General features: G+C 40.4%; 1 protein-coding gene across 2 annotated transcripts in view; it reads right to left on the bottom strand.

Moving 5' to 3' along the window:
• RASGRF2 (Ras protein specific guanine nucleotide releasing factor 2) overlaps positions 1 to 26,991 on the bottom strand; it is a 131,736-nt gene that overhangs the window by 80,291 nt on the left and 24,454 nt on the right. For both annotated transcript variants that reach the window (XM_037374318.1, XM_037374319.1), the window contains exons 2-4: positions 8,649 to 8,755; positions 713 to 860; positions 14 to 103 (exon numbers count right to left, since the gene is read on the bottom strand). In XM_037374318.1, the coding sequence (XP_037230215.1) occupies positions 14 to 103; positions 713 to 860; positions 8,649 to 8,755 (345 nt within the window). The remainder of the gene's footprint in view (positions 1 to 13; positions 104 to 712; positions 861 to 8,648; positions 8,756 to 26,991) is intronic.

The raw sequence follows: 26,991 nt of genomic DNA, 5'->3' as shown, positions 1-26,991 counted from the left end.
ACTGCATGTTTACCTTTTTAATTTTTTTAATATCTGGATCCTCATCTTCCTGGTTGCCTTGATAAGGTCGCATTCTTTCTTTCGTTTTATTGAGAGCTATAATCTGACAAAAACAACCATTCATTAAATGCTTTCTTAAGTTAATGAAACTCTTAGTTACAGACCTAACAGAAAAACATCTCTCCCTTCTTCAAGCCTGTTAAAGCTGCACGGAATGACAAGCATGTATTTGGTCACAGGGACTTGAATACAGTTCTCTGAAAACCAGCAAGGCTCTTGATGCAGATGGAGGAAGGAACAGAAGAGAGCTGGTTCTCCTCTCAAAACCAAGTGTTCCTTTCAGACTTTATCAGCTCAGGACTGCAAGAAAATTTTTAACATTCAGTGCAATACAGCAGTTTGAAATCGTTCTCAATACTGTCACAGCCAAAGACAATGTGTCAAGGATCAAGCTCCTGGTGTGACAACCAGTAGGAAACAATGCAGCCAGCGGCAACCATACTGCAACGGAGTGTGTCATCTTCAAGTCTCTTCAGTTTAACAGTCCCCAGTATTTGTAAGAAAAATATTTAGCCAAGGGTTCACAAGGGGTCTACTACATACTAACTGGGTTCTGTTATTTTCACAAATATTGCAGAAATACTGAACATTATTGCAACGCACACAGCAAAATGTTATAATTCAATGATCTCTTGATGGCTGTGGCACATACCTCAGATTTAAGTCTTTCAATTTCTGTGTCTTGATCTTCAAGCTGATGTCGGAGCTGGTTGGCTGCAATCTTTTCAGTCTCCACAATCTGGACAAGATGAATGTACTTCTGCATTAACACCTCCCTTTCAATCAGAATATCTGAATAGCTATGAGGGAAAACATTTATGTTAGTAAAAATATGTTTTTACTTATTTACGTTAGTAAAAATAGCCAAGTATTTTCTTCCATATCCCCTTATGAGATATTGACAGCGTAAACACTGCACCAATGATAAGAAACCTGCAAAACCGTGTTTGTTTGGCTTAATATATAATGAATAAAGCTTGGTTGTAAATCAACCAAACTGACAGTGTTCAATATCCTTTTTAGACACAGATGCTAGGGGTACCCAGTTTCCCAGTATCGAGTTACCAAGAACAAGACAACGGCACTGATCTTTTTATGAGCCTCTAATTCTCAGGCTAAGCCTAAGAATTCTCTTAATTCAATTTATTTTATTTATTTTAAGGGCTGCTTTTTTCCCCTTCTTTTCGGACGACTGGAGGGGAGCATCTGGCACCTCCATCAGAACTATTTATAATTTTCCCCACCTGTCAGATCTCTTTATGGGAGAATTCCCACCACAACTGTTGTTTTAGTTTGCTACACCGAGTTTACTGTTTAGGCCACTTTGAGATGACTCAGATAAATGCATTTGTTCTGATTAGTAACAGGAACTGTGGTGTCAGTCTTCTTTTAGCTCTTTGGTGGCAAACCATCATTGATTTGTATTTTCCTGAAAAGGGAAAGTATCCCTAATGCAATTAGATGTCACAATCAGAGCAGTGACAGGGATCACACTAGAAATACTGTTCCCAGCTTAAGGTAGAGAAATTAGTTTCTTCCTAGGCAACATCTTCATCAGACTGTTCGTTCACGCGATTCAGTCTCTCTCACATAGGTAATTTAAGCAGAAGACAGACAGTTCTGCCACGTGCTTGTTTACTGGCCTTGATTCAGCAAAATCTACACACACACTGCCTCTTCGCCTAGGTTTCAGAAAGCTTGCCCCTCTGACAGTTAAATAATTTTACAAGATAAAGACCAACAAAACATAGCAGAATGAAGCCCTAATCTTTGAGAAAGAACCTCTTACTATTTTACAATTTATCAGGGAAAACGCTGACTATCATATCTCTTTCCACTGTCGAGTTAGCACAGGATTTGGCAGAAGGAATTTCTTAATTACACATCTTTTCCTTTTAAATTTCTGCTTGTTACAGCACTCATTAAAAAAATGAACATTTGCTATTAAATATTGTGAGGCTTTTAAAAATGTAATAATGTGTATCCTCTCCAGGTGATCTTTTTTTGTACATATTTACTTCCAGGTCAATCAGTATTAGTGCAGTTATATACTGGAGGGGGGCAATCTTGAGAACAGCTATTAAATTCAACTCTTTAACCTGGAAAGGAAGCTTAGATTTAAAATAATTACAGTTAGTTCCCACAGCTATCATAAAGCAAAAGTTTATCCTCCTTGAACAGATTATAAAAAGAATAAGAAATGAATTTAATTATATTGCATTTATTGTTATATTTTGACTACTGCAACAGTAAACAATAAATAGCAAAAAAAGCTCAGGGCATCTCTTCTAACAAGTAAAACAACATACATCAAAAAAAAGCTGTCATGAAGCAATCCATATATCTTAACTGTGCAATAAACAGTAATAAAGCATGAGATTTCAATAATGAACTTGTTTTGCAAGAATGTTGTATTTAATCTCTTTGCACCCTAAAATACATTGGCATATGATATATAGTGTCTGAGTTAGAAACACATTTAGCACTAGTTGTTTTACAATGACTAGAGATATTACAAAGATAAAAATACATGTCACATATAAGAAAACGTATTCCTACAGCACCACCTTCATTTACATTTAATATAAAAAAGTAGTTTCTTCTACCTAAAACCAGATCTAGACAGGTGACAAGACCTTTTCTCCTATTTATCCTTTCCAAAATTTTCTTAAACTTTTCTACTAAATGCTTCCAATACAGAATTTGACTGATTTGGCTTTACTTTTATTGGAGACTGAAGAAAATAGTATGATACAGAATCACAAAGGGTGAACAGAGCTGCAGTGGAGAGGTGACGTAAGACTGAAGACATAATGTTTTTCTTTCACTTTTTTGATTTTTATTTTCCTCCTTTAAAGGAAGAAACTTCATTTAGATTTTTCAGCTTCTTTAAATGCATTAAGCCAGATTTCCACAGTCTTGCTTTACTAGGGAACAGAACCAGAACTTTGCTATGGAAGATTGAAAAATTTTTGTCCTTTTGAGAGGTACTTAAAGAGCAATTTGCCTAATTGGTGGCTTTGGCTGTCTAGAATGTCAGTCTTATCCTGGAAACCAAACATTTCCTTCACTCCCATAAGCAGCAGTATGAAGAGCAGTTAATTAGAAAAGCCTGTGTACACCTACACTAACTTAGAATAGGCTATCCATTTTCTCCTTCAAAACTGCTACTTGTTCTGGGAAAGGAAAATTATAGGATTATGGAATCAGCTTCACATACTTCCAACAGCCCTTTTCATCTATCTCTCTGTACGGATGAGTTAAAGATCATCATGCCTGAAGTGCTAACCTGTACGCCAGCACGATGCCAGGAGCCTTCCAAGAGGGCAGTTTCAATAGTGACTCGATTGCACATGTATACAAATCCCTTGTTAGGGAAAATTGTACCAAAGTGTTCAGATGTCAAAGGAAGATGAAAAATTCATAAAACAACTTGTAAGCAGCCAGCCTGGATCTAGTTCTGTGGCTTGGATATTGTTTGATACAAAGAAGCAACTGCTGTAAATCACAGCTTTCTATGGATCGGTATTAACATCTTATCAAGAGAAGCAATTCTACAAATTTGTGTTTGTAATATTGTAATAATATGTAGTGAGACGCAAAGACAGAGAATTCTGAAAACTGAGGCTGCTCCAGTTTCCTACTATCATCTGTAGAGACAGGACCCAAAACAGGTACTTCAACAACCTTGAGCTCTGATTGACCACTGCCTACCACACAGAGACTGGAAGAAATGAAGAAATTCCTGAGAAAAATTATGCATTGTTTAGGCCCCATGAAAGCTGACATGCCCAGAAAATGTAGGAAAACTGGAAAAAGTTTAACCAGTGCCTTATTATTAGGGTCTTTTTGTTGTGGTAGCAGACCAAGACAAAGATTCCAGTAGTGCTACCAGCAAACGTAATTCATTTTTGCACTGAATTCAGACCAGAATTATGGTTCACTGGATCACGCTATGCTAATTCTACTAAAGCTTGCTCAGGCAGCTGAAAGAACCAGGCAGTGGACCTGGCCAGAACTGTTTATGTCATATCAAATCACCCTTTTGAAATGCAAAATGCATAACCTAACCAGCTCTTTATGAAAAACAGGCAAGATGGCTCTGGGGGTCTGGAAGGCAAAAGAAATTGTCTAGATCTGCTCATACTAACCACCTTCAAGCAGCTATAGGACTCCTTAACAGAGGAGAAACAGTCTCCAGACGCGTTTTGAAGTCTAATGGCATATTAACAGCCACTGTAGGGATGGAAGCAGTAAAAGTTGCAATAGAACTTATGCAATCCATCCATAAGACTCTAACCAAGGTGACTTTGGAGACCATCTGTACACAAGTACCATTAACTTTTAATGAACTCCGACATGATAAAGGATATCAAAGGATAGCTATGGTGAGGGTTGCAGGGCTGGGGCTTATGACAAGATACAGAATTTATATGGGCTTTCAGATACGCATGGGCAACTGTTTAGAAAGGGTGTAAAAGAGGTGTCTGCTGATTTCCAGTCAATCAGGTGGGAAATGGCACTTGGACTGGTGAACAACTACAGCAACAGGGACTGGAGGGTGGGTAGGTGGGTGTAGGACTGCGTGATACATGAAGAAGCATGAGAAGTCCACACCCCAAACGATTTCTACTACAAGATTCTTTTAATTGACACAGGGAAATACAAACTGGAATAAAGGGTCTTTTGGAGGCGTGGCCCCAACAAGCACGGGAGGTTTTGTGCACCCAAACCATTGTCAGCCGGGGAATGGCTTACTCCAGGAGCACGTGGGTGTGGAGGGGAATGCTGTCTTCTTTTTCCACTAACATACTTTCCTCCTGATCAGTCAGAGAGGGTAACAGGATGAGGCTGTTGGTGTTGTCTGTGCCTGCATGAGTGCTGAATGTTTCTGCCTGTGCGAACCCATGTGGCCAGCTGTTTTTGTGTGTACATTTGTGTGTTTGTTTGCATTGGAATTACATGCCCAGGCTCACTTCTGGTTCAACCCGGGTATGTATAGCGAGCAGTGACAGCTTCACCTCTACAAAGCTGCCAGCTCTGGCAACCCCAATCACTTTGTTCTGTGCATCTAGCTAGATAGCATTCGGAAGGCAGATACAAGACTGCATTCCCATGTTTTGAGCATTACTCAAATTCTCTCTGCCTCATTCCCAGCAAACTAGAAACTATAAAATTTTGGTTATTATAGCACCAAGCCTCAGCTAATGGAGCTTCTCCAACAGTGAGGCATTAGCAGCAAGGCATTTGCTCTGAGCTTCCAGGCAGCTCTGAGCTACCATACTGAGCTTACAAGTGCCTGCAAAATACTATGTGAAATACACCCTGCATTAGCAAGTGAAGTGTGCCAACAAACCTCAGAGCAAGCCTTTTTTTTTTTTTTTTTTTTCCTTTTCTTTTAAATGACTGGTTGGAGGGCAGTAGTTCTTCATATGCCTTAAACAGAGACCTAGCTGAAAGCAGCACTCCCACCTTTCCCTCTGCTCAGCACTTGTGCTTTCCCGCATCCCACCCATGCGCTTCCCTCTCCCTTGTGCAGCGAACACAGGTGTATTGCGTGGATGTGCAGCGAACAGACCTGGAGGAATGAGACAGATTAAAAGTAAGCTGGCAAAAAATAAACAAAACTAAATTCCTTTTAGTGCAAATTAGTTTCCCAATTAAGTTCACACTTGTGCCTGCATGACAGAAGGGCTGGTAAAGGTGTGGGAATGAATGGCTGACTTACGAGAATGACAGCTGCTTCCTTCAGCAGCAATGTGGGCTTATGCAGGACTGAAGCATACATGAAACCACAGCCCGAAGCACTTAATTTAAGACTTTCCAATAAGCTACAGTAGAAAAGGCTGAGAAATTTGATGAGTACTGCATCCATATAAAAAAAAAAAAAAAAAAAAAGCAAAAAAGTTTCTGAGTTAAAAGCAAAAAACCCCATTAAAAACATAGAATTTGTAAAAGGTGAAAAGTCCACCTCCATGTATCAAGGGTGAAACAGATTTTTTCATAAGAGAACAAGTTCTGGAACAAAGCCCAAAACAGGACTTCCAAATGCAGTCACTGATGGAAGAATTAGGATTTGCCAGGAATAAATCCTCCAGCCCAGAAATGTAACTCAGAAAAAGCAAAACTTGCTCTGCCACCCTGGATATTACTGAGAACTCAAAGCACTGAGAATTCAAATAAAATGGAAAGAGATGAAAAGCAGGTATGCACATAAAGCTCACAATGGAGTCCCATTAAAATATCCTGAATTGCACCTCCCATTGAAAGCTCACAAGCCAAACAATCTCTCCTAAAGGAGGAGAGGACACTATGGGCAGGAACGTAAGCAATGCCAGCATCTACCTGCAGCACACAAAAGCCTGTCAAGCTCTCAAAGAGTGTGCACAACACCCCCCAAATGGTAAGCAGTAGCATCCCACCCACAGTGAAATCTTCCAAGAAACGATGGACAATGCCACAGCAGAAGTAAGAAATTACGCATCTGCATCCAAATAAAATACCTTTTTTATCCAGAGTGGGACATGGGGCACAGTGAGATCATGTTATTTTTCCAACAGTTTATAACTTGCAAAATTAAAAAAAAAAAAAAAAAAAGGAAGGTATTTTGATGGCTGCAAAAATGTATTTGGCAAAAAGTCATGAAAAGCAATCCAAAAGTAGATTTTGTATATGTCAATCTAAGGAGAAAAAAAAAAAGAGAGAGAAAAAAAATACAACAAAACCCAAACCCAACTACTTTGTCTCAGCTACTAATGAAGATGAGACCCACCAGAAAGCAATTAAATACCTCCATTTTGCAAATGTTATCATACTCAACACACAACAGGATGTTCCCAGGCCTGTTTTTAATTTAAGGGTAGAGGGGATGTTTTCGATAACTTCTAGAACTTTTACATAAGACACCTGAGATACTACAAAAAAGTATATATTCAAACGGCTACACAAAATATCATTTAGCAATCCAAAACAGAAACCCGAGAGAAGGGTCAGAAATGTCTTAGGCTAGCCTCAAATGAACAGTGACACTGAAGAAGTTGCCAAAGCTTGTCCCATTTGTCAAAAATGCAGATGAACTTCAGGAAAAGTCTGAATTATGATGCAAGCGAAATCTGATCCCTGAAGCAAATCTGTTTTATTTTCATTAAGTTAGGAAGAAAAATCTTTTGCAATAGTCTAAAACTGTTTTCACTTCTTTGTTATGTATTTTTGGTAAAAGACCCAATAGTTAAATAACTAATTATGCAACTCCAAGTTGTTTTGCTAAACACCATGTAAACAAACAAAAGCAGCTTTCAGTCAAGTAGAAAAGCATCAGAACAATGGGGTAACCACCAGTAGTGTACTAACATTCTATGTTTAGCAACTACATTTCAAAAATCTTTTTGTCACTTGTTGATATTTGAAAAGAATACTAGAACAAGAAAAGGCATGTCCAAATCCCTGGAAAATTTCCCCAAGAAATTTAGAGACCTATACAGAAAAGCAGATTAAGAAAATCTCAAAAAATAACATAGGGCCCTGAGAACATCTCTCACAGTCATGTCCACAGTTTGATATTATTAGTAGTGTCATTTCAGATAGACACAATTAATGAGGAAAAAGTCCAATAGCAGAAGGGATGGAGATAAAAATACTGATGTTCCTTACAACAGAGACCCAGTTGCCTTCTGAAGGCTGCAATGATCTTTCTGGTGGAGTCAAAATTCAATCACCCCTGCCTGGGACCTCACAACTAGCTCCTTCTAAGCAAGTTTAAGTCCTTAATATTTTCAGCTGTGTCTTGTTTAGCATTGGCTTACTTTTCTGTTAAGTTCTGCCTTGAAAATTCATGTGTTCTAAATTAAAAGCTACTAGCTGGTGGTGTTCATTTTTAGTTATAACGCAAAATCACTTCTGTTTACATGGCTCATGTCCTAAGCAACTCAGAAACTGCCTGGCTCCTTACGCGTTACCATGGCACTGCAGATGAGCTGAGGTGAGCGTCTATGAGAGGAGGCTGGAGAAAGTGCATTTCAGCAAAGAAATTTTTCTTCACAAACCACCTCACAAACCTTCAGTTATAAGATTTTCATTTAGATTATATGGTAAACCTTGCCCATTTGCCACACAGACCTTTTCTCAGGGAAAGATTACTGCATGGCTGGAAGTCATAAACACGTCCCTTTTCACAAGACTGATTGCTGTTCAGGACTTCAGTTTTGAAGCTGAAATGTTATTTGTTGCACTTTAGCACTGTAATGGTTTGACCTCCTCTTTCCTACGTTTATTTCTGTATAAGAGCTTTTTAAGAAACACTCCTTTATTCATTTGGCATATCACTTACTTCTTCATTCCTCTAACACAGGACTAATTCTTCTTGAGCTAATTTCAACTGGAACACAATCACTCATGAGTAATAAAATACACTGATATAAGAGCATGAATGATAAAGGCATTTTTTCCTATAACACACCAATGATCTGAAGCTATACACATCTAATTACTGTAACATTCATTTCTGTTTAGAGAGTGAACTTAGATTTTCAAATTGTTATCAATTTATTTACAATAAAATGGAGCTAAGGATTAAAAATCAGGTTTCATACCTAGCTTGGTGAATAGCTTCTACCCATTCATCCCCATCAACTTCATCCTCGCAACGGAGCTCCAGCGGCTTCTGCCCTTCATGGCCAAAAAGAACAGTAAAGTAATGCTGCAAATTAGAATAAGGGAAAAAATGTTCAGAAACTCCTTTAAAGAGAGTAGACACATAAAATTAAGAATATATATATATATATATATATGTGTGTGTGTGTGACTTTTTAAACACAGCCCAAAGCATTGCCAGCCTATGAAGATGTGTTTTAGGCTGTTAGTCATGAAACACGGATTGAAGTTGAAACTGTATCTTTAACATATTCCCCTGTGTATCAAGGTAATAGCTTTCATGATAGTTACCATTATTGTTCTTAAGCTCCCACATACAAGACAACGGTATGTAATTCCCTAGGCAGCTTCCACAGTCAAATAGAACAGTGTGACTGTAGTGGGGTGTCTCTAGTTCTTTTTGCCTTGCATTTTTTCACCTAATTTTTTTCTTAGATGCCCAGCATGGGATACCAAGTCTGGAACTGCCACCGCTTCCTCACAAGAATGCAGGCTGTGCACTGGCTCTAGCTTATCTCCTCACCTTTCCAAAAGAACAAAGGAAGTGTGCCTTCTCATTCACCACACTCCCCAAACAGTTTCTGCCCTTCTTTCAAGAAGCTTCACCCATAATTGTCATTGCAACAACTTTTTGTTTTCCCAAGAAAATGTGATTCACACAAGAAGTGTCGGATTTCTTGATGTCATTTCTCACATGCAGGATGTTGCCCATGGTGTGTTCCACAGAACACAGAATTTCAGGAAAGTTTCGCTACTTTCAGAATGCAGTAAAAATAGTAATACCTAGTGGTGAGAGGGGAACCCCCATTCATCTATCTTAAAACCCATTTCACAAGGTTGGTCATTTACAACCTTATGTCGCATAGCTTGCGTACTAATTTACAGCCAGGCAGAAAATGAAACTCTTCCAACTCAGGAGAAAATAGGTGAGAAAATGTTCTACCTGAATGCACACCTGTAATTTCCATAGGCACCTTAAATAGCACTAACCAGTAAGCCAGCTGTTTCACAGGTAGAGGGACCAGTGAAGGACCTGCCCACACACAAAACCAGCTGGTTATTGGTTACGATGTGATTCGGGAGCTCTTACAGCTAAACATCTCTGCACCAGCTCACTCAGTTCTCTTCACTACCCAGAACTTCTCAACTCCTCTTCCACCCTCATCCCAGTTAACAGGGAATCGAGTATAACTGGGTATATACTTCCTGGGGTCTAAGAGCAAATTTCGAACTCGCTCCAGTCAGCAAGCAAAGCATGTAATTTGAATTCCCCCACACCGTTAGCCATTGTTTACAGCAGTAAGAAACCTGAAGTGATTTCAACAAACATTCTGCCTTCCTCATCAAACCTACAGCTCGGCTGAAAAAGCCTCTCTGAGCCAAACACCATGCTGGAGACAAAGCAAATATAAACCACCTCAGAATTAAAAGCCATTTCCAAGGCAGGAGGAACACAAGCATAAACAGAAACAGAAGGCATGAAATTTTACCTACAGAGAACTGGCTGCAGATATTGCCAACGCCAATAATTAATTTTGTCCATATAAAAAGAGATTATTTCAGCCATTTATTAGCCCCTTCTGAAACACGTGGCAGCCTGCTGCACACACACAACCTGCGCAGTGTGCACAGAGCAGGTTCAATACACCCCGGGTGCACTGGATTCACTGCAATGGCTCTAGCACTGTCTGCGCACCTGCATTTGCATCAAGGTTTGTGCCTAGGGACCTCACATTTACCAAACCCAGCTGCCTCTGTGTGTCTGGAGTACATTCATATGTTTGGTTTCTTTTCAGGTAACATGAGTATGTATGATGGCATTCCATAAAGAGGAAAACTATTCATTTGTGCATTATATTGATTTACTAAGCATCGTTATGTATATACAAAACACTTTTAATACAGAAGACCACAAGCACTGCAGGATTAGCAACAGACCAACAAAACTCAAACAAGGCAAAATAAGAAGCAGCATTCACATTTAACAGGCTACACAAGGAAAGTTCAGGCTCAGATCTGTCAAGTTTCAGAAATGAAGCAACTCCAAAGCACAGACAAAGATCAATAAATCATTTAAAAGACAATCCTATAAAACTGTGGGGTTTTGACAGCACATATCACTTAAACCTGAATGCCACAAATAGAAAGAAACATTTAATCAGGTCCACAGGTTGCTCTACAGCAGTGACAGATAAAAAATTTTAGAATACATTGCAGCTGAAAACAACCTACAGGACAGTAAAAAGTGCAGCAAAATTACACACAAATGTGTTCTGTTTATAGTCTGGAATATCCTATTTTTAAAAGCATATTTAAAGATAAATCACACTGTTCAGAGCCACATTTTATGTAACAAGTTATTTGCGTTTCAGAAAGTTGCTACATACAAAATTAGAAGACAGAAGTGTAGGCAAGCAGTACATTTAATCCCATTGTGTAGGGATTAAAGTTGAAGGGAGAGACAATATCACAATCCTCCCTACTTTTAAAGTGAGATAACTCAGACATCTTTTGAGCAAGACTTGCAGTGATCCCATATCACAGAGTTTAGACCTAGAGGTGTGCACTTACTATGGTGATAGGTGTGATCTAAACGCTTAGTTAGAAAATGCACAATTTCAAATAATACTTAGAGGGCTACTACAGTAGGACTGGACCCAAAGCTAAATCATAAAAGGCATTTGTTTTCAGATGCTAACTTAAAAATAACCTAAACCCTCCACCCCCTTCAAACATGCCTATTGCACTCAAGCATCAGTATCAACTATTGCATCATTTAGCCAGAAGTAAACTCTGGAGTAAGCAAAAAATCATGTCTCTAAAAAGAATCTCATCTCTAAGTCATCCTTGAATTCTCTTTTTAAAGTAAATGTTACTCATTTAAAAAACTAATTTACTACAAGAAAATAAGATGACACCTGTGAAGCATTATTAGATTTTCAAGTTGATGTTGTATGTAAGTGGGCCTATACACACACGTATATATATTTATAGACCTATATAATTTTAGCACTGTCATTCAATTTGCTAAACAGATCGGTTTCCATATCCCCACAGCACAGTAACAGGTAAACCCCACCTTTCTGCATATGCACTATTAGTTTCTTGAAGTGATGACAATAAGTATTTAAGAACTATAGGATACATTCACACCAATTACCTTCACTATCACTCATCATGTCTGTTGGACTAGCAGGCAGGCACTCACGTTTCAAGTTAAGCCCGTGGTTCAGCTGGACAATTTTTTTATTATTGTTTATTCTGAAAATCATCAGATGCATTGTCCTGGTTTCAGCTGGGATGCAGTTAATTATCTTCCTAGGAGCTAGCACAGTGCTGTGTTTTGGCTTTGGTGTCAGACTTTCCAGTTCCTCAGGCCTGGCTAGCAAGAAGGCCGGAGGGGCACAGGGAGCTGGGAGGGGACACAGCCAGGCCAGCTGACCCCAACTGGCCAGAGAGGTATTCCCTACCATGGGACGTCACGCCTGGTATATGCACCTGGGGGGCTGGCCAGGGAGGTGCACCATTGCGCGGGGACTGGCTGGGCATCGGTCAGCGGGCGGTGAGCCGCTGAGCTGTGCACCGCGTGTTCCTTTCCTCCTTCCCCTCTGGGTCTTATTCTTTCCCTTCCCCTTTCCATTATAACTGTTATTGTCATCATTGTTACTACTGTTCTTTCGTTTTTATTCTGTTTCAACTATTAAACTGTTCCTGTGTCAGCCCTCAAGTTTTACGTTCCTTTCCATCTCTCCCCCCCATCCCTCTGGGTGAGGGAGGAGTGACCGAGCGGCTGCGTGGCACTGAATCACCAGCCAGGCTTAAACCACAACAACTCATAGAAGATAAATGAACATTCTCTATTTTGACATAAAACAAATTCAGTCATTTCATTTTAAGGTGTCTTTTCAGTAACCGGGCATGCACAAGCAAAATGGTAAGACTTCATTTTAATAACAATGTCTTTGGCAGATTTCTCCAAAGTAAAGCTTGGAAAAAGGCGGGAAAGTTTCATATACCTTGCACGGGTAGGAAGGCACTGTCTTGACTGACAGTCAAGGAAAGAACAACAGGATCAAGATGCATCAAAACTATTGTTGTGTATCAGTTCTCTGACATTATCTAATGCTAATCAGAGTTTCTTCCTACAGTGAAAAGGAAAAGACTAAGGAATGGGCTGATGGTCACCTCCACTTCAGAGACAAGACTGGAAGAAGATTAAGACCCTGGGTGACAGAAGTCCTATATCAGAGTACACTGATTATTATCTGAGCTCCCCACTGACAGCAGTTCACACCATAACTCTGTCCTTATAAAACTGCCCAAATAATGGCTGTCTTCAAAATAAGACAGGAAAAGCTCTGAAGTTGTCACACTTTCCAAGGGGAAAAACAAGCATTGTTCTGGTTAAAAAAAAAAAACAAAAAAAAAACAAAAAAAAAAAACCAGAACAAAACAAAACTAACCCAACCAGACAACAACAAACAAAAAACCAAGCCCCCCCAAATACAAAAAGCGATGCCAATCATAACAGAAACAGTGATTTTAGGGCATATTGAGGTAAAGCTTCCACCAACACAGAAACCCCAAGACTAAATCTCCCGACAGCAGAATGTCGTTGTCCTTTTGACTTTGCGACTGATGAGCATTTGCTGTTTATGAAGTCAGAGTCACACTGACAGAGGCACTGCACTCTCCAACGCACGGCGGCGGTCCCACAGCTCGTTCTCTTCACCTCACATCGAAACTGCAAAGGAAATCTCCTATCCTGTCTCCTAACTCCTGCTCCTTGATAACTTTTATCACTGCATCTGTTTCTTTAGTTACTCCTTTTCACCTCCCAGCAGTTGTAGTAACTTGACGTGTCTTCCATTTCTGAATTAGTGGTGTTGCTTGCAACAGTTCAGTTACTGAAACACTGAAGGGCCAAGAGGAGTAAGTGCTCATCTTCCCATGGTGGTGGTGCTACCCGTCACCGGCAGAAAAGCTGCCACCCTAGATAACAACGCTGCTTGACAATTCCTACTGCAAGCTCCTGCGTTCAGCTCCTTGTAAATTTGGTGAGCTTTGAATGTCCGGATGGAAAAACTCACACTGGAGATATTATGCATGTCACTGGAGACATTATGCATGTGTCAACAGTGGGTTTGTTACCTTATCCTTCCATCAGCACTGTATATTAACATTTAAATTACGCTTCAAAGCACTCCAAGGTTACTACCAAATTTTGTTGTAGTGTGGGTTGTAAGTTAATTATAGTGTGGTAATAGCTACTTGCCAATGAACTACTTCTCCCTAAACTTTTTTTACTAAGCATAAAACAAATTTAATTTTCTTCATAATATACTATAAAAATACTATTTTTAAAGTTTAAATGTGGCATGACCTCGCTAGATCACTGAAAGATTCCTGATCTTTCAGTGACTTACTGCACAGTCTTGGTTTAATCATCCAAGTCAGGACTTTAAGAGTAATTTCAAAAGAAAATTCCAGCCATCAATATTGATGAGAGACTTGTTGTACCATTAGCACTGGCAGGAAATCCCTAGCCCATTGCTGTTAAATTAGCATGAGAATGGAATAATGACAGGAGGGTGAATGCCAATACACTTCATGTTTGCATCACACCAATTAGAGAAGCTATAATGAGAACAGGATTAGCGGACATCAGAATTAATACGATGTACTTGGGAAGAGTCCATATGGCTTTTGTAAAAGGATGTCAACCCCTCTAAACCAAGTGAAGTTCTCTGAAGGGGTCACCAAGCATTTGGATTACAATGATGTGGTTTTGAAAATGCTTCTGACAGATTTTCGGGGAAACTCTTAAGCACCTAGGACTTAGAAGGAAAATGTCCCCCCATGGATAAATGGGGGGGGGGGGGGCCGAAAAATTGATAAAAAACTAGGAAACAACAGCTGGAATACTGGATCACCTGTCAGTTCTTACAATGGAGCAAGGTCACCAAAGGACTTCCTCAGCGAATTATGTTGAGGACTGGAACAGGCATTACAAAGAATGACAAAGTTTGTTAACTGTTCGAGATAGTAACGATGAGAACCTATTATGAAGAACTGCAACATGCCTGAGATACTGGACAGTAAAATGGCAGATGAAATTCACTGTATGCAAATGTAAAGTGACATACATGAGGAAAAACTTTTCAAGCCTTGCATGTGAAAAAGACGGACTCTGTGCTTGGTACTACCACTCAGGAATAAGATCCTGGAGTAAGTTCCATGACAACACCAGCCCAATGCCAGCAGCTGCCAAAAAAAACAAACCAGAGAGCTAGAGACAAATGGGAAAGAAATAGAACAAAGTAGACAAGGCTGTTATGCTACAAAACATCTTGAATACTGTGAGTAGCTTTGGACCTCCCATCTCAGAAAGGGCACCATAAAATAGGAAAGGTTCAGGGAAAGATTAAAGCGGTATGGAAAGGCTTGCATCTGTCCAAATCAGCCGTACAAATGAAAATTAAAGCTGAGACTCTTCAGTACAATGGAAGGAACAACTCTGGGGATACAACATGGGTCTACAAAATCACACGAGATATGGAATGGATGGACAGGGATCCACTGCTCTATTTCTCTTCCAATAATAATAATAAATAATCTATTAAATGAACTTCATAGAAACCAGCTTCAAAATAAACAGGAGAAAGTGGTTCTTCATGCAACTGGTAGTAAACTAGTGTTGCTCCTTGACAAAGAAAGTGGTAAATGCAGAAAGTGTCAATGGCATGCAGGGAGCCTTAAAAGAGTTCACTGTACAGACATTGTGGGCTAGTGAACACTCAGACTTCACAGATTCAGAATTCAAGCAGTCTGGATGCTGAAAATACCTGGAACATTAAAGTCGTATCAGAGGAGAGGGAAAGGAAAAGTAAAATACGAACCTAAGTTGATGCCTTCTTCGGCATGTCCTCATGGTCACAATATGAGATAGGATATTAGACTAGGTGGACCTTTGGTCCACTCAGAGTCTTTCTAAGTCTTATGGGAGCTAATTAAAACTCCACTTGATATTTTGTGAGTCTTTTAAATTCTTCAAATTGCTTCACACTTTTATAAACAGTATACATTGGCATTTTCATGAAGTGCTGGCTACTACTAATTGTCTGGTTTTTTCTTGCGTATCTTTAAAAAAACAAAAAGAGGTAATCTGCAAAACTGGTAGAGAGCCATTGCAGTATTTCAGCTTCTGTGTTCCCTTGTGGTGGCACCCAGGGACTGAGGGTTTTTTATCATCTTAATATTACTCCATTACCCCTGACAGATAGAAATCTGGTCTTGAACAGGACTACAGGAAAAAAATTCTAGGGGTAAATGACAACAGGGCTTTTATCTGCCAAGGCTCAAGTATACATTAGAAGGCATTGTTTTGGAACTCCATTTCCCACACTGAGGAGATTTAGAGATGGGCTGAGGTATCTGTTCTGGGTTTGGTTTAATGCTGACCAAATATATACTGTGTGTATATAGATATATGTATACAAGCCCTATATTGCATGGTAGATGAGATGGCTTGATGTCTTCTCTCTTTAACCAATATTGGATTAATCAAGTCACAACCTGCTCCATAAAATCTATTCTGCCATCTGACAGTGAATCACTTTCCTGAGCCATTCTGCAAATGCTGTCTGGGCCAAAAGCAACAACATTCTGAGGTCATTATATTTAAACATGCAATCAGTAGTTTAGGGATTAGGGACATTATACACGAATGTACCGTTTTATAAACTCTTACAATATCAATAAAAAAATACCATACCCAACGCACGTGTAAAACAGAAATCAAGGAATACAGAAAGGTCACTGCAGACCTTAATTCGCCTGCAACTCTGTTGACCAAATCATGCCAAATTACAACAGTTATAGCATTTGTTTTCATGGATGAAAGAATCAAGCTAATATGGCCCCATCTGCTCTATTTGCAATCACACCATTTGTACTTCAGCAACAGTTTATCAACAGGGAAAAACTCTGACACACAAAAGGAAATTTCACAAAGTAAAGCCTACAAGAACTGACAAAACACAGTAAGCACAGCTAAACTATTTGCTAATAATAAACTGAATATGGGTACTGTTGTCTCAAAATGCATTTGACACTGTCCAGTCAGAATTTCCTGCCAGAAACAACAAGCTGCCTGCCTAGAAGTTCGTGCATCACCTAGCTGCAGGACATTTTCCGTCTTCTTGCAACAGTCATGACTGCTGCTGTCTCCAGTGCCTTGCACTGAACAGAAAGAAGGTACGTAATGAAGGTACGGGACTGGAACTGAGGACAGTCGGGTCAGTCGGGTTAAGTGCACCTCATTTTGCTGGGAAGTCTATAGGAGACAGGTCTCCTAAAAGGTTTTCAGCAGCCACCCTGGGACTTGCGCTGTATCACCATTCTCGCATCTGGCAGAGCAACCCACAAAGCCCCTCATTTAACTTTTTGGGGACCTAAAAAGCTGCATCCCAACAGCAGTATATTCACTAGTAAACATTCACAGCCTTCCCAGAACTGCTGCTTTCCTGCATATCCTTAGACCCTTCTCCTATGTGTAAGGTCTTCTGGGACTGACACCGATACATCTCTACATCAGACTTCCTTAGGTGACTGATGCAGTAGCTGTGCCCTGAAGATACTTTCTGTAGACTGAATTTCTATAAAGCGAAAAGTATTCTCTATAAACCACAGCCAAATCAAACCTGCCTAAACCAAGGGACAGAAGAAATTTCTCCCAAGACCTTAACAGTGGAGGCATCCTGCTTACCACTGTATGCCCTCAATCCCATTCCTAGGATTCTCACCTTCCCAAGCACTGGAAAAGGACACAGCACTCAGGTCTGCAGATCCCACTTGTTTATCAAACCTCTAAATTTTAGCTACCACTTGTTGCCTGATACCCTTTCCAGCATAGAGGCTGGGGACACAGCTCCTCACTTGCTACCTCCATTTCTCCTGCGTGTCATTAGCTGCCTTTCCACTGGGGCCAAGGGGGAGGGAATGAACATTCAAGTTAATCCAAGTTCTGCTCCCTCCTCAGCCATGGCACAGCCAAAGGGCATTGAGATTACAGCCCTACCACATAACTAAGCACAATACAGCTGTATTAGTAGAAAACTGTGCTGTTTACAGTGACAAAGAAAGGACAGATGAGGGAAATGGAGAGAAAGAGACAACAGGGAATACTGTAATCGGTGGCAGTTTTATGTATGTTTGCGGAATGTCCTGGTTTCAGCTGGGACAGAGTTAATTTTCTTAATAGGTTGGCACAGTCTGTGTATTGGATTTAGTATGAGAATAATGTTGATAATACACTGATGTTTTAGTTGCTGTGAAGTGATGCTCACTCTGAATCAAGGACCTTCCAAGTTTCCCATGCTCTGCCATTGAGGAGGTACAAGAGGTTGGGAGGGAACACAGCCAGGACAGGTGTCCCAAACTAGCCAAAGGGACATTATTCCTTACCATAGGATGTCACGCCCAGTATATAAACTGGGAGCGGCTGGCCGGGAGCTGCTGATCTCTGTGGGACTGGCCGGGCATCGGTCAGTGGGTGGTGAGCAATGGTACTGTGCATCGCTCCGGTCTTTTTCTTCCCCTTGGATTTTATTCCTCCCTCTCCTTCTCCTGTTCATTACAATTGCTGCTGTTGTTGCTGTTATTACTCTTTTAACCTTATTTCAATTACTTAACTGCTCTCACTGCAACCCACGGGTTTTAACTTTTTACCAGATTCTCCTCCCCCTCCAGGCAGAGCAGGGGGGAAGGGCAGGGGGAGTGAGCAAGTGGCTGCATGGTACTTGGTTGCTGGTTGAGGCTAAACTACAACAAGGAATTAGCCTTTTTGTGTTTGTACTTTTTTTACCCCGTCTCATTCCTTCACCATTCCTAGCAACCCTAACCTTTCTCCATGTTCTGAAAGCCTTTCCCTCCTTGTCCAAACACCAGACAAAGCACCTGCTACCCAACTTTCTTGTCTGAAATCCAATGATGCACAGCTCCTCCACATGAATTCAGCTATAAACTATCTTAGTATTTATCTTGCCCTGCAAAAGACATCCCTGTATTTTAATTAACAGATCAGACTTTAAAGGCCAGAAGGGACATTTATAACCTTCCAGTCTGATGACTTATGTGATATAGGCCAGAAAAAGCTCACTAGATAGCTCCTGCATCAAGCATACAGGATCAAGGTGAGACACAGACCTTCCTTAATCAATCCTAACATAAAATGTCATGAAAAATCCACCTGACTCCATTCAGTTCTTCTAGGTTTTAAATTACCTTCACTGCAAAAACATGCAGCTTCATTTTAAATAATGAGTAAACAGGTAAACAATGAAATTATATAACAGTCCTCAGTTTTGGAGATTGCATCCATACAGCATGTAATTCAAGAATGGAGCCTGGCTTTCTCAGTTAATATATGCAAAAATAAAACCCAGAAAAAAGGTATACCCACCCCATATCACGTACATATGCGCATAAACAATTTTTACAGAGCAAGTATTAATTTCTAGGAAGCAGATTAATTGGCTGGCTTCCTAATATATTCTGAATACATGCAAACACAGGATTTGTCATTTTTAAAGCTCTTTACAGACAGCAACTAATCTTCTAACTCCTCTACCAGGTAAGAATTATGGTGCCCATTTTAGACACAAGGATATGTGCAAAGATGCCCAAATATAGATCTGCTGTAAATGAGTTCAACTCAAGATTGCTATAAACAGAGTTTCTCTCCCTGAAGTGAGCCAACATACGATAAGGAAGCAAGAATAAGAAGTCAGCACATTCCAGACCTTGTTATATCTCTGTTATATATAATCATTTCTATCTATAAACAGTTTCAGAAAAAAACCAAACATTCAAAATTTCAAGCAACTGCAGTATTTTGTGAGATGAGGGACAAGACTGGTACAGTCACACACCAGCACCAAAGTCTGCCAAGGCTCTGCTGGAAAATGAAAAACCACTGAAAAGAGCCACATACAACGTTTTCAAAACTCCCTATCAAACCCAAATGATTTTATGACATGGAGAAATGTCTTTTTGGTGCCACTACGCTCACTGACAGCCCTACCCTGTGGTTAGCTAGCCTTAGGGGTTGGAGCCTGGATATAACCTAATAAAAAACTTGGGAAGGAAAGTGACATAATATAGTTTTAATCAACAGGACATCATTCCAACACCAGAGGCGTGTTCTCCTACCTAGACCTCCACGTTCTGCTTACTCATATTCCACCATACTCCACCAAAAGAAGTGCTGGCTGGTCTACCCACATGGACCAAACTCAGGAGGCCAAGGAACGGCATTCAAGAAATCCATGGATTCCACCACAACTCACACAGAAACATTTCTGTATTAAATTTACATTTCCCAACCTTGTCCCTAAAGACTGTAAGTAGAAAGAAAGTATCCGTTTGGAGGGAACAAAACTTATTAGCACACCTGGACATCCAAAACCACCAGGCAAGGGTCTGAACTGCTCTGTCTCAAAATCACCTGAATGTACGGGCGTCGTGGTCTAACCCCGGCCAGCAACCCAGCACCACGCAGCCGCTTGCCCACTCCCCCTCACCCAGAGGGATGGGGAGGAGGATCAGAAAGGAATGTAAAACTCCAGGGTTGAGGTAAGAACAATTTCACAGGTAAAGCAAAAGCCACGCAAGCCAAGCCAAGCAGGGAACTCCTTCCCCACTCCCCACGGGCAGGCAGGCTCAGCCATCCCAGGGCAGCCGGGCTCCACCACGTAACGGGTACTCGGGAAGACAAACGCCATAATGCCAAATGTCCCCCCTTCCTCCTCCTTCCCCCAGGGTATATACTCAGCATGACGTCCCACGGTATGGAATCCCTCTCTGGCTGGCTTGGGTCACCTGTCCTGGCTGTGTCCCCTCCCCATGTCCCGTGCCCCCCCAGCCCTCTGGCTGGCAGGGCCCAAGGAACCGAGAAGTCCTTGATTTAGTAGAAACATCACCCAGCAACAACTAAAACCATCAGTGCCCTGTCAACGCTGTTCTCACATCAGAGCCAAAGCACAGCACTGTACTAACTACTGAGAAGAAAATTAACTCCATCCCAGCTGAAACCAGGACAATGGGGTACACTCAGATACAGAGAGCAAGAAAATGTTTACCTCGTCGCAGGACATCAAAGATCCAGTGGCTGAGTCCTGTCATATTGCACCCACTAAGAAACGTTTGGATCAAATTTCTGTGACATTTCTGTAGATATTCTTGTAACTGCTATCCTCCAAGTTGACCAAGTTTTCATCAATGACAATTAAAAAAAAATAAAATCCAACGCACCTCACCTTGGCCAAGCAACAGTCATGATCATTCTGTCCATAAGACAATTCTTCCCTAATCCTCAGTGGCATTATTTCAACTTCTGACTATCCACTGTCAGCCCTTGGTTTTCTACAAGGATTCACTGAAATTTCCTTAACTGATGAAGCTGTTTAGACATTGTGCCAATAAAAGAAAAAAAAAATCTAATCAAATAACCCATCTTGCAGATATAAATTAAAATCTCACACTGACAAGTGTCCCATTCACTAGCTTTTTATATGAAGTGTAAGAACTGAATTGTATTATAGAAGCAGGGAGCTGAAAACTGGTTTCCAAAATCTGGCTGGAGACTGCTGAAATGTGTTCATGGCTTGTGTAAAATAAAATTATTTTCAGGCTATAAAACCAATAGTAATAAGATGGAATCCATACTTTATAACATTTACTGTCAAAGACCCACTTAAGCAAACATACAGTTTTCAACAATTTACCCAGCTGCAACTACAGTACATTTTCTTTTCAGGTTTTCACCAATACCTCTCAAATCATGTTAGCTGTGATACATTCAATAAATTGGCTGCTAGTTACAAAAATTTCACAGTTTATGCAATGTGAAGTACTTCAGTCACACATTATACCCAATTTTTCACCCAAATGAGTGTCATGCATATAGCAAAGGACATGGCAAAGTTTCCTTTTTAAGTAATTAAACAATTACTCATATTCTGTGATGATAGAAACATTTCACATCTTTGAGAGAATGCCTGGATTTTGGTTCCCCTAAACATCGGTTGTGAATGCTCTCGTTTCAATCACACTTTTCATTCCACCACCACTAATCAAAGAGCAAGGTTTGTACAAAGAGAGCAACAGGAGCTACTTAGGGTAGTAACCATGATGTATTTCTTACTCTTTTAAACTGCAGTGGCAAGGCAGGGAGGAACCCACACTTCTATTCACACATGGCCACAGATTTTACTGGACCACCGCTAGCATCCATTGGCAGGTTTGTTCAAACAATTCAAAAATTCCTGTCCATTCAAACATCAAGAGCACCTTAACTGAACCTCTGAGTGTAAGAAAGTGTTTCCTCCCCTCCACTCCAAAGTCAAGTGCACCATCATCAAGGACTGCCTTAATGAGGGAAACAAGGAAGTGGACGTTTCCCAACTGATCCCTATCTGTTCTCCCTCTTTCGAGTGACAGCATCCTCCAATAAGGAAGTTTACACCCCAAAACTCACCAGGTTCATTAATACAGGGGTCATATTATCTGCAGCTTGCTTTGAGGAGAGTCTGCGTGGGGAAGAAAGGCTCACCAAAATCTTTTCAGAAAGATGCTAGAGTTGTCATGCCCTTAACTGCATCAAAGCACTGCAAGATACATGTATCCTGGCAAAAACCTGCAAAAGGCATAAACATTAATTCTCCCACTGCCCCTCTTTGGCTAGGGATGCCCAGGTTTTATCATTTCATTACCAATGCCACCTCTTCAGGAAAAGACAGCTTGTTCAACTTACTCTAATAAATGCTATCTTTGTCCAGCTGTGTAACATGATGGCAGGCATCTCCCCCCTTCAGAGATGACATGAACAAAGCTGTAAGTGTGAAGCAAATCTTTTTGTGTGCTACACAGGTTTTAGCCTGTGTAGAAATAAAATGGGCTTAAAGCAAATACACCAAAAGGAGTTACAGAACTACTTGCAAAAATCCATTTACTGATAATACACTTTCATCCACTCTTTTTTCCTCTAGGGCTATGATGCTATGACAATTCTGGATGTCAAGCAAACAGGTGTGATGTTTTTTTTGCACAAAGTGTTTACCAAAGGATTCCTGACAGGAAAGTTGAAGAACCTTTTTATTCATGCTAGGCAAGAGTTTCCTTTCCATCTGATGAGAGTATTCTGGCACTGTGTTGGTTAACACTGACCTTTGGAAGCACCTTTCTGATAACTGAGCCGTTTCCAGATGTTCCACAACTCCTGGATTGCATCAGCATTTGAGCAGGGTCATTGCTAGCTCTTCTGAGATCAAGCTCTGTTTTGTTACTCAGGACAAGGTGCATGCAGCATGCTTTAATTCTCTACAGAATGCAGTTTGTTAAGGCATTTTGTATTACACACATTTAAATTAATATAATTTTCTTTTACAGACTTCCTTAAATGCTTTCTGCAGGAAGTCACCAGCTACAAGTGCAGACTCGTAACAAAGCTGCCATGGGCAAAGCAGAGCTCTGCTTCAGAGTCCTAGGTGCTGCTCGGGCTCAGTGACCATGGCCCTGTCACCTCCATCCAGCCACTTCACTGTCAGGCTGTCCTGCACACACCCTGAGTAGCAGTAAAGCCTGGTCCTGCTGAGGATCCGAGAATTCCAAAGCATACACAGGACGGCTGGTCAAACGCCACTTCCCTGCGCAAAGCAGGTGACAGTGAGAAAGGAGAGCAATTCTGAGCTGGCATCATCATTGTGGAGAAGATAGCTACAAAATGGTTGAGGAAGAGGGGGCAGAAAAGTACAGGCATCACTTTCACTCCCCCAGAAAAGAGTAAATTGTAGGCAGAACAACAGGATTTTCTGCTCATTTTCCACAAAGCAAGTACTTTATGTTTCTCCTTCTTATGCAACCTCAAATTTTGCTTCCTGTACCAAGCCATATCCCCAGCAGCAATACCATTCTCAAGCTAACCTGAATAAACAAAGAGATTTTGAGTTCCTGAGGGAGATCATCTTTGAACAGGAAAACCCTCCCATGACGGCAGCGTTGTAGCTATTCCACAATAAATCCTATGAAGCCTTGGCTTGAGAAATGCAAAACAGCATCCTGATCCTTCCTTTGCAGCAGACTAATGGCCAAACGTTATTGATTTCTTGCCAGTTTGACAGAAATGCTCAGTTCATTAAACCTTGAACTTGCCATACAATCACAGAAACTTTTAAGTAAAGCTCTGCTTTCTACTAGGCTTGTTTCACAACACTTTTCATAAAAAATTGCTGAAAAATCTAGCACAGCAAATAAACCAGAGCAACTAAAGCAGCTTCAGCTTGAATACAAACAGAATAATTTCAAAGGATGTTATTGCAGTTTCTTTTAGCGCTGCCAATATTAAGTTTTAGAAGTTATGATCTCTGCTGTTCTACTGGAGCTTCTCAAAATTATATTCATGATTCACATTTTTTATGTAATGCAGTAGTAAAGCCTGAATAATCAAATAAGTATTCACATGGCAAACGCTGAAATTCAATTTGCTTTACGTTTCTTTTTCCCATTTGCACATAAATGGCTCATTTTTAACTGAAATTCTTTTTCCTTTAAAACAAAATATAAATTGCCTCTTTTCCTTTTAATTTTAACCAAAACTGATCACTTTTTAAAAAAAGATACACGTTGAAAACCACCACCATGTCTTTAAGCCATCAGTTTCAACCAAAACATCTGAGCAGCAGTTTACCACCAATAGCTGCATCTAAATATAAACAGTTTCTATTGTTTTTTTTTCAACTCACTGGAATGTGTTGTGGGAAAACTATGCCAGAAATTCAATTTCTCTTCTCACAATCCTCTCATGTTTGGAGCTTTGTAGCCCACATGAATATTATCCTTTTCAAAGGCATAGAAACATACAGCAGTGTATAAGGATTGAAAAGCTATCCAGTTTTGCCACTGATTACAAGTAAACAGGCATTTCCAGTACTAAGGAAACTATAAAAGAACATAATTTTCTGCACTAACAGGCATAATATCAAAATACAGTAAGAAATCAGCTACAGCTTTCAGGTCAGTTAAAAGCCTCACCCACTTTCTTACTGAAAACACATTTTTTCTGCAGCATGGACAAAATATTCCTTAAGTCATCTCTTCCTGAAGAATATTTATAATAATAGGAAAAATATTGCTTAGATTTCTGCTTTGATTTATACCAGAGTTGGCCAAGGGAGGGGTGGAAGGTAGTAACAGGGCAACCCCCCACCTTTCTATCCTATAGGAAATTCTAATGTTTTATCATACCAAGTATTATTCAGAAACATAAAATCAAAACAAAACAAAGGCTTTTAGCACTTTGTGTTGAACCAGCTAATTGTGATGTACCAAGCAAAACCCACTTTGTTCGAAGCCCGCTCCACATCAACCTGTATATGCCTAAAGGGAACTGTAACGCAGCTCCTGCTCCACGCAGGTGTACTCCTTATCCAGGCTGTACTTCCACGATGGGTGTACGGTCGCATGTCTGCCAGGATGCATGGCTCTCCGCTGCAGAGGAAGCAGTGGGGAGCCAAGATATACAAGAAAAAGTAAGAGGCACCACACCTGGCTTCTTTGAGCCACCATAGCCCTACAGACCAATGGCATTTACTGTAACTCAGCTCAAAGCCAAACATTTCACTGTGGGTCAGCAGATAATTTGATTTATGAAATCAAACCAGCCAAAAGCTATGTACTCAGTCACATAGGGGGGAAATGCAGTACATTGAATGAGGGTTTTTCAGGTCTTTTGTGACTACCTTTCTCATGCAAAATAAGTTTAACAAAAAGTTGAAGACCAGCATCGACAGAAACCCTCCCTGGATTCCTATCCTGCTTGCTTTTGTTCTTACACTTCTATTTCTGACACCTTGCGTCTAACTTTTGTAATGTAAAAAAATTAACAACCTTCTTTGTTGTATCAGCTGCATAAAAATGGGATACTACTTCTACTGCAGATGTAGTAATTATGGAGACTGCCATTCTACTGCCTGACATGGTGTCAGAAAGATAACCTCATTCATGTTTCTTAAAGAGAAGAAAGAAACGCTCAAAACTATCCATGTCAGGCCCTTAAAATTATCATTCCAGAGATGAAAACAATGCAGAATTAGCTACAGTGTTTTTGATAACTACAGCTAGAAGACTTGAAGTTCACATTTTGAACACTGAACTCGGGAAACATTTGTTTTCATAGAGATGCATACAGTGCATTCTTGTACATACTGTCTTGTAGCGTTATAGTTCTGTATTCCTGCGTAAGAAAAAGATGTGGTGTAACTATTGCGTGAATTTACTTGCCCGATGCAGAAACATGAATGATGTTGCCAGCTGCTGTCAGGGAGAAAAATGAGAAGAGGGAGAATACTGGTTCAACAGAATTCCAGCTTCAAATGGCATTCCCATCGCTGTCATCATATATAGACAAATTTCCCTCAAGAATTTTGTGATGAAGTTCTGCAGGATCCTACCGTAGAGAACTGACTGGAACAATGCTACCCAAAGCAAAGGTACCACTCTGATTTTGGCAATCACCCTTGTACAACTGTTTGAGGGAACAAAACCTTCAATTATACCTTAATTCCTCACTGCTTAAATACAGAGAGAACCATCCTCACCAAGATGCCGAACTAGACAGCACGCTGCAGTCCACAAGGCTCAGTTGTGGATGGTGCTGGACAGGGACACAGAGAACTGTGAGTGCAAACCAAGTGACCCAAGCCTCCTGTGAGCCTGGGAACATGATGCTGTAAGCGAAGAGCTCCAGTGTAAGCTGTGATGTGTGAAAGCTTGTTTCACACCTTCTGCCTCCAGGTTATTCAAAATGCAGTCAATAAGCACACAGCCCAGTTTTAACTCAGTCGACAAGATCCAGGGGATCATTTCTGTTCTGCTCCCACTCCTTCTCTTTACAACAAAACATTGTTGGCTCTATGAAGTCAAGCTGCAGTTGTCTCAGAAACTGCTGAGCAAAAAGACATTTTATAAAACTGTTACAAAACTGTTACTGTGGGCGCAGCAAGCAGTCGCATGTTGTGGTTACAGGCTTTGCCACCCTGGCTGAAATTAGCCACCTATCTATTATCCTACCTGTGATCGCACCTACCTGTAGGTTCTTAAAGGATTCAGAGAAATGGGGAAGAACAAGCTGATCCAGAAAACAGGCAATAAAATTACCAAAACACAACTCTCAGTGGCTGCCATTAGTGGCTGCTGTCAGTGGCTACTCTGTGATTGAGATGCAAG

Source organism: Falco rusticolus, chromosome Z (genome assembly GCF_015220075.1).
Source record: "Falco rusticolus isolate bFalRus1 chromosome Z, bFalRus1.pri, whole genome shotgun sequence".
Taxonomy (NCBI): domain Eukaryota; kingdom Metazoa; phylum Chordata; class Aves; order Falconiformes; family Falconidae; genus Falco; species Falco rusticolus.
The sequence above is the reverse complement of the archived record's forward strand: the minus strand, read 5'-3'. Positions and strand labels throughout refer to the sequence as shown.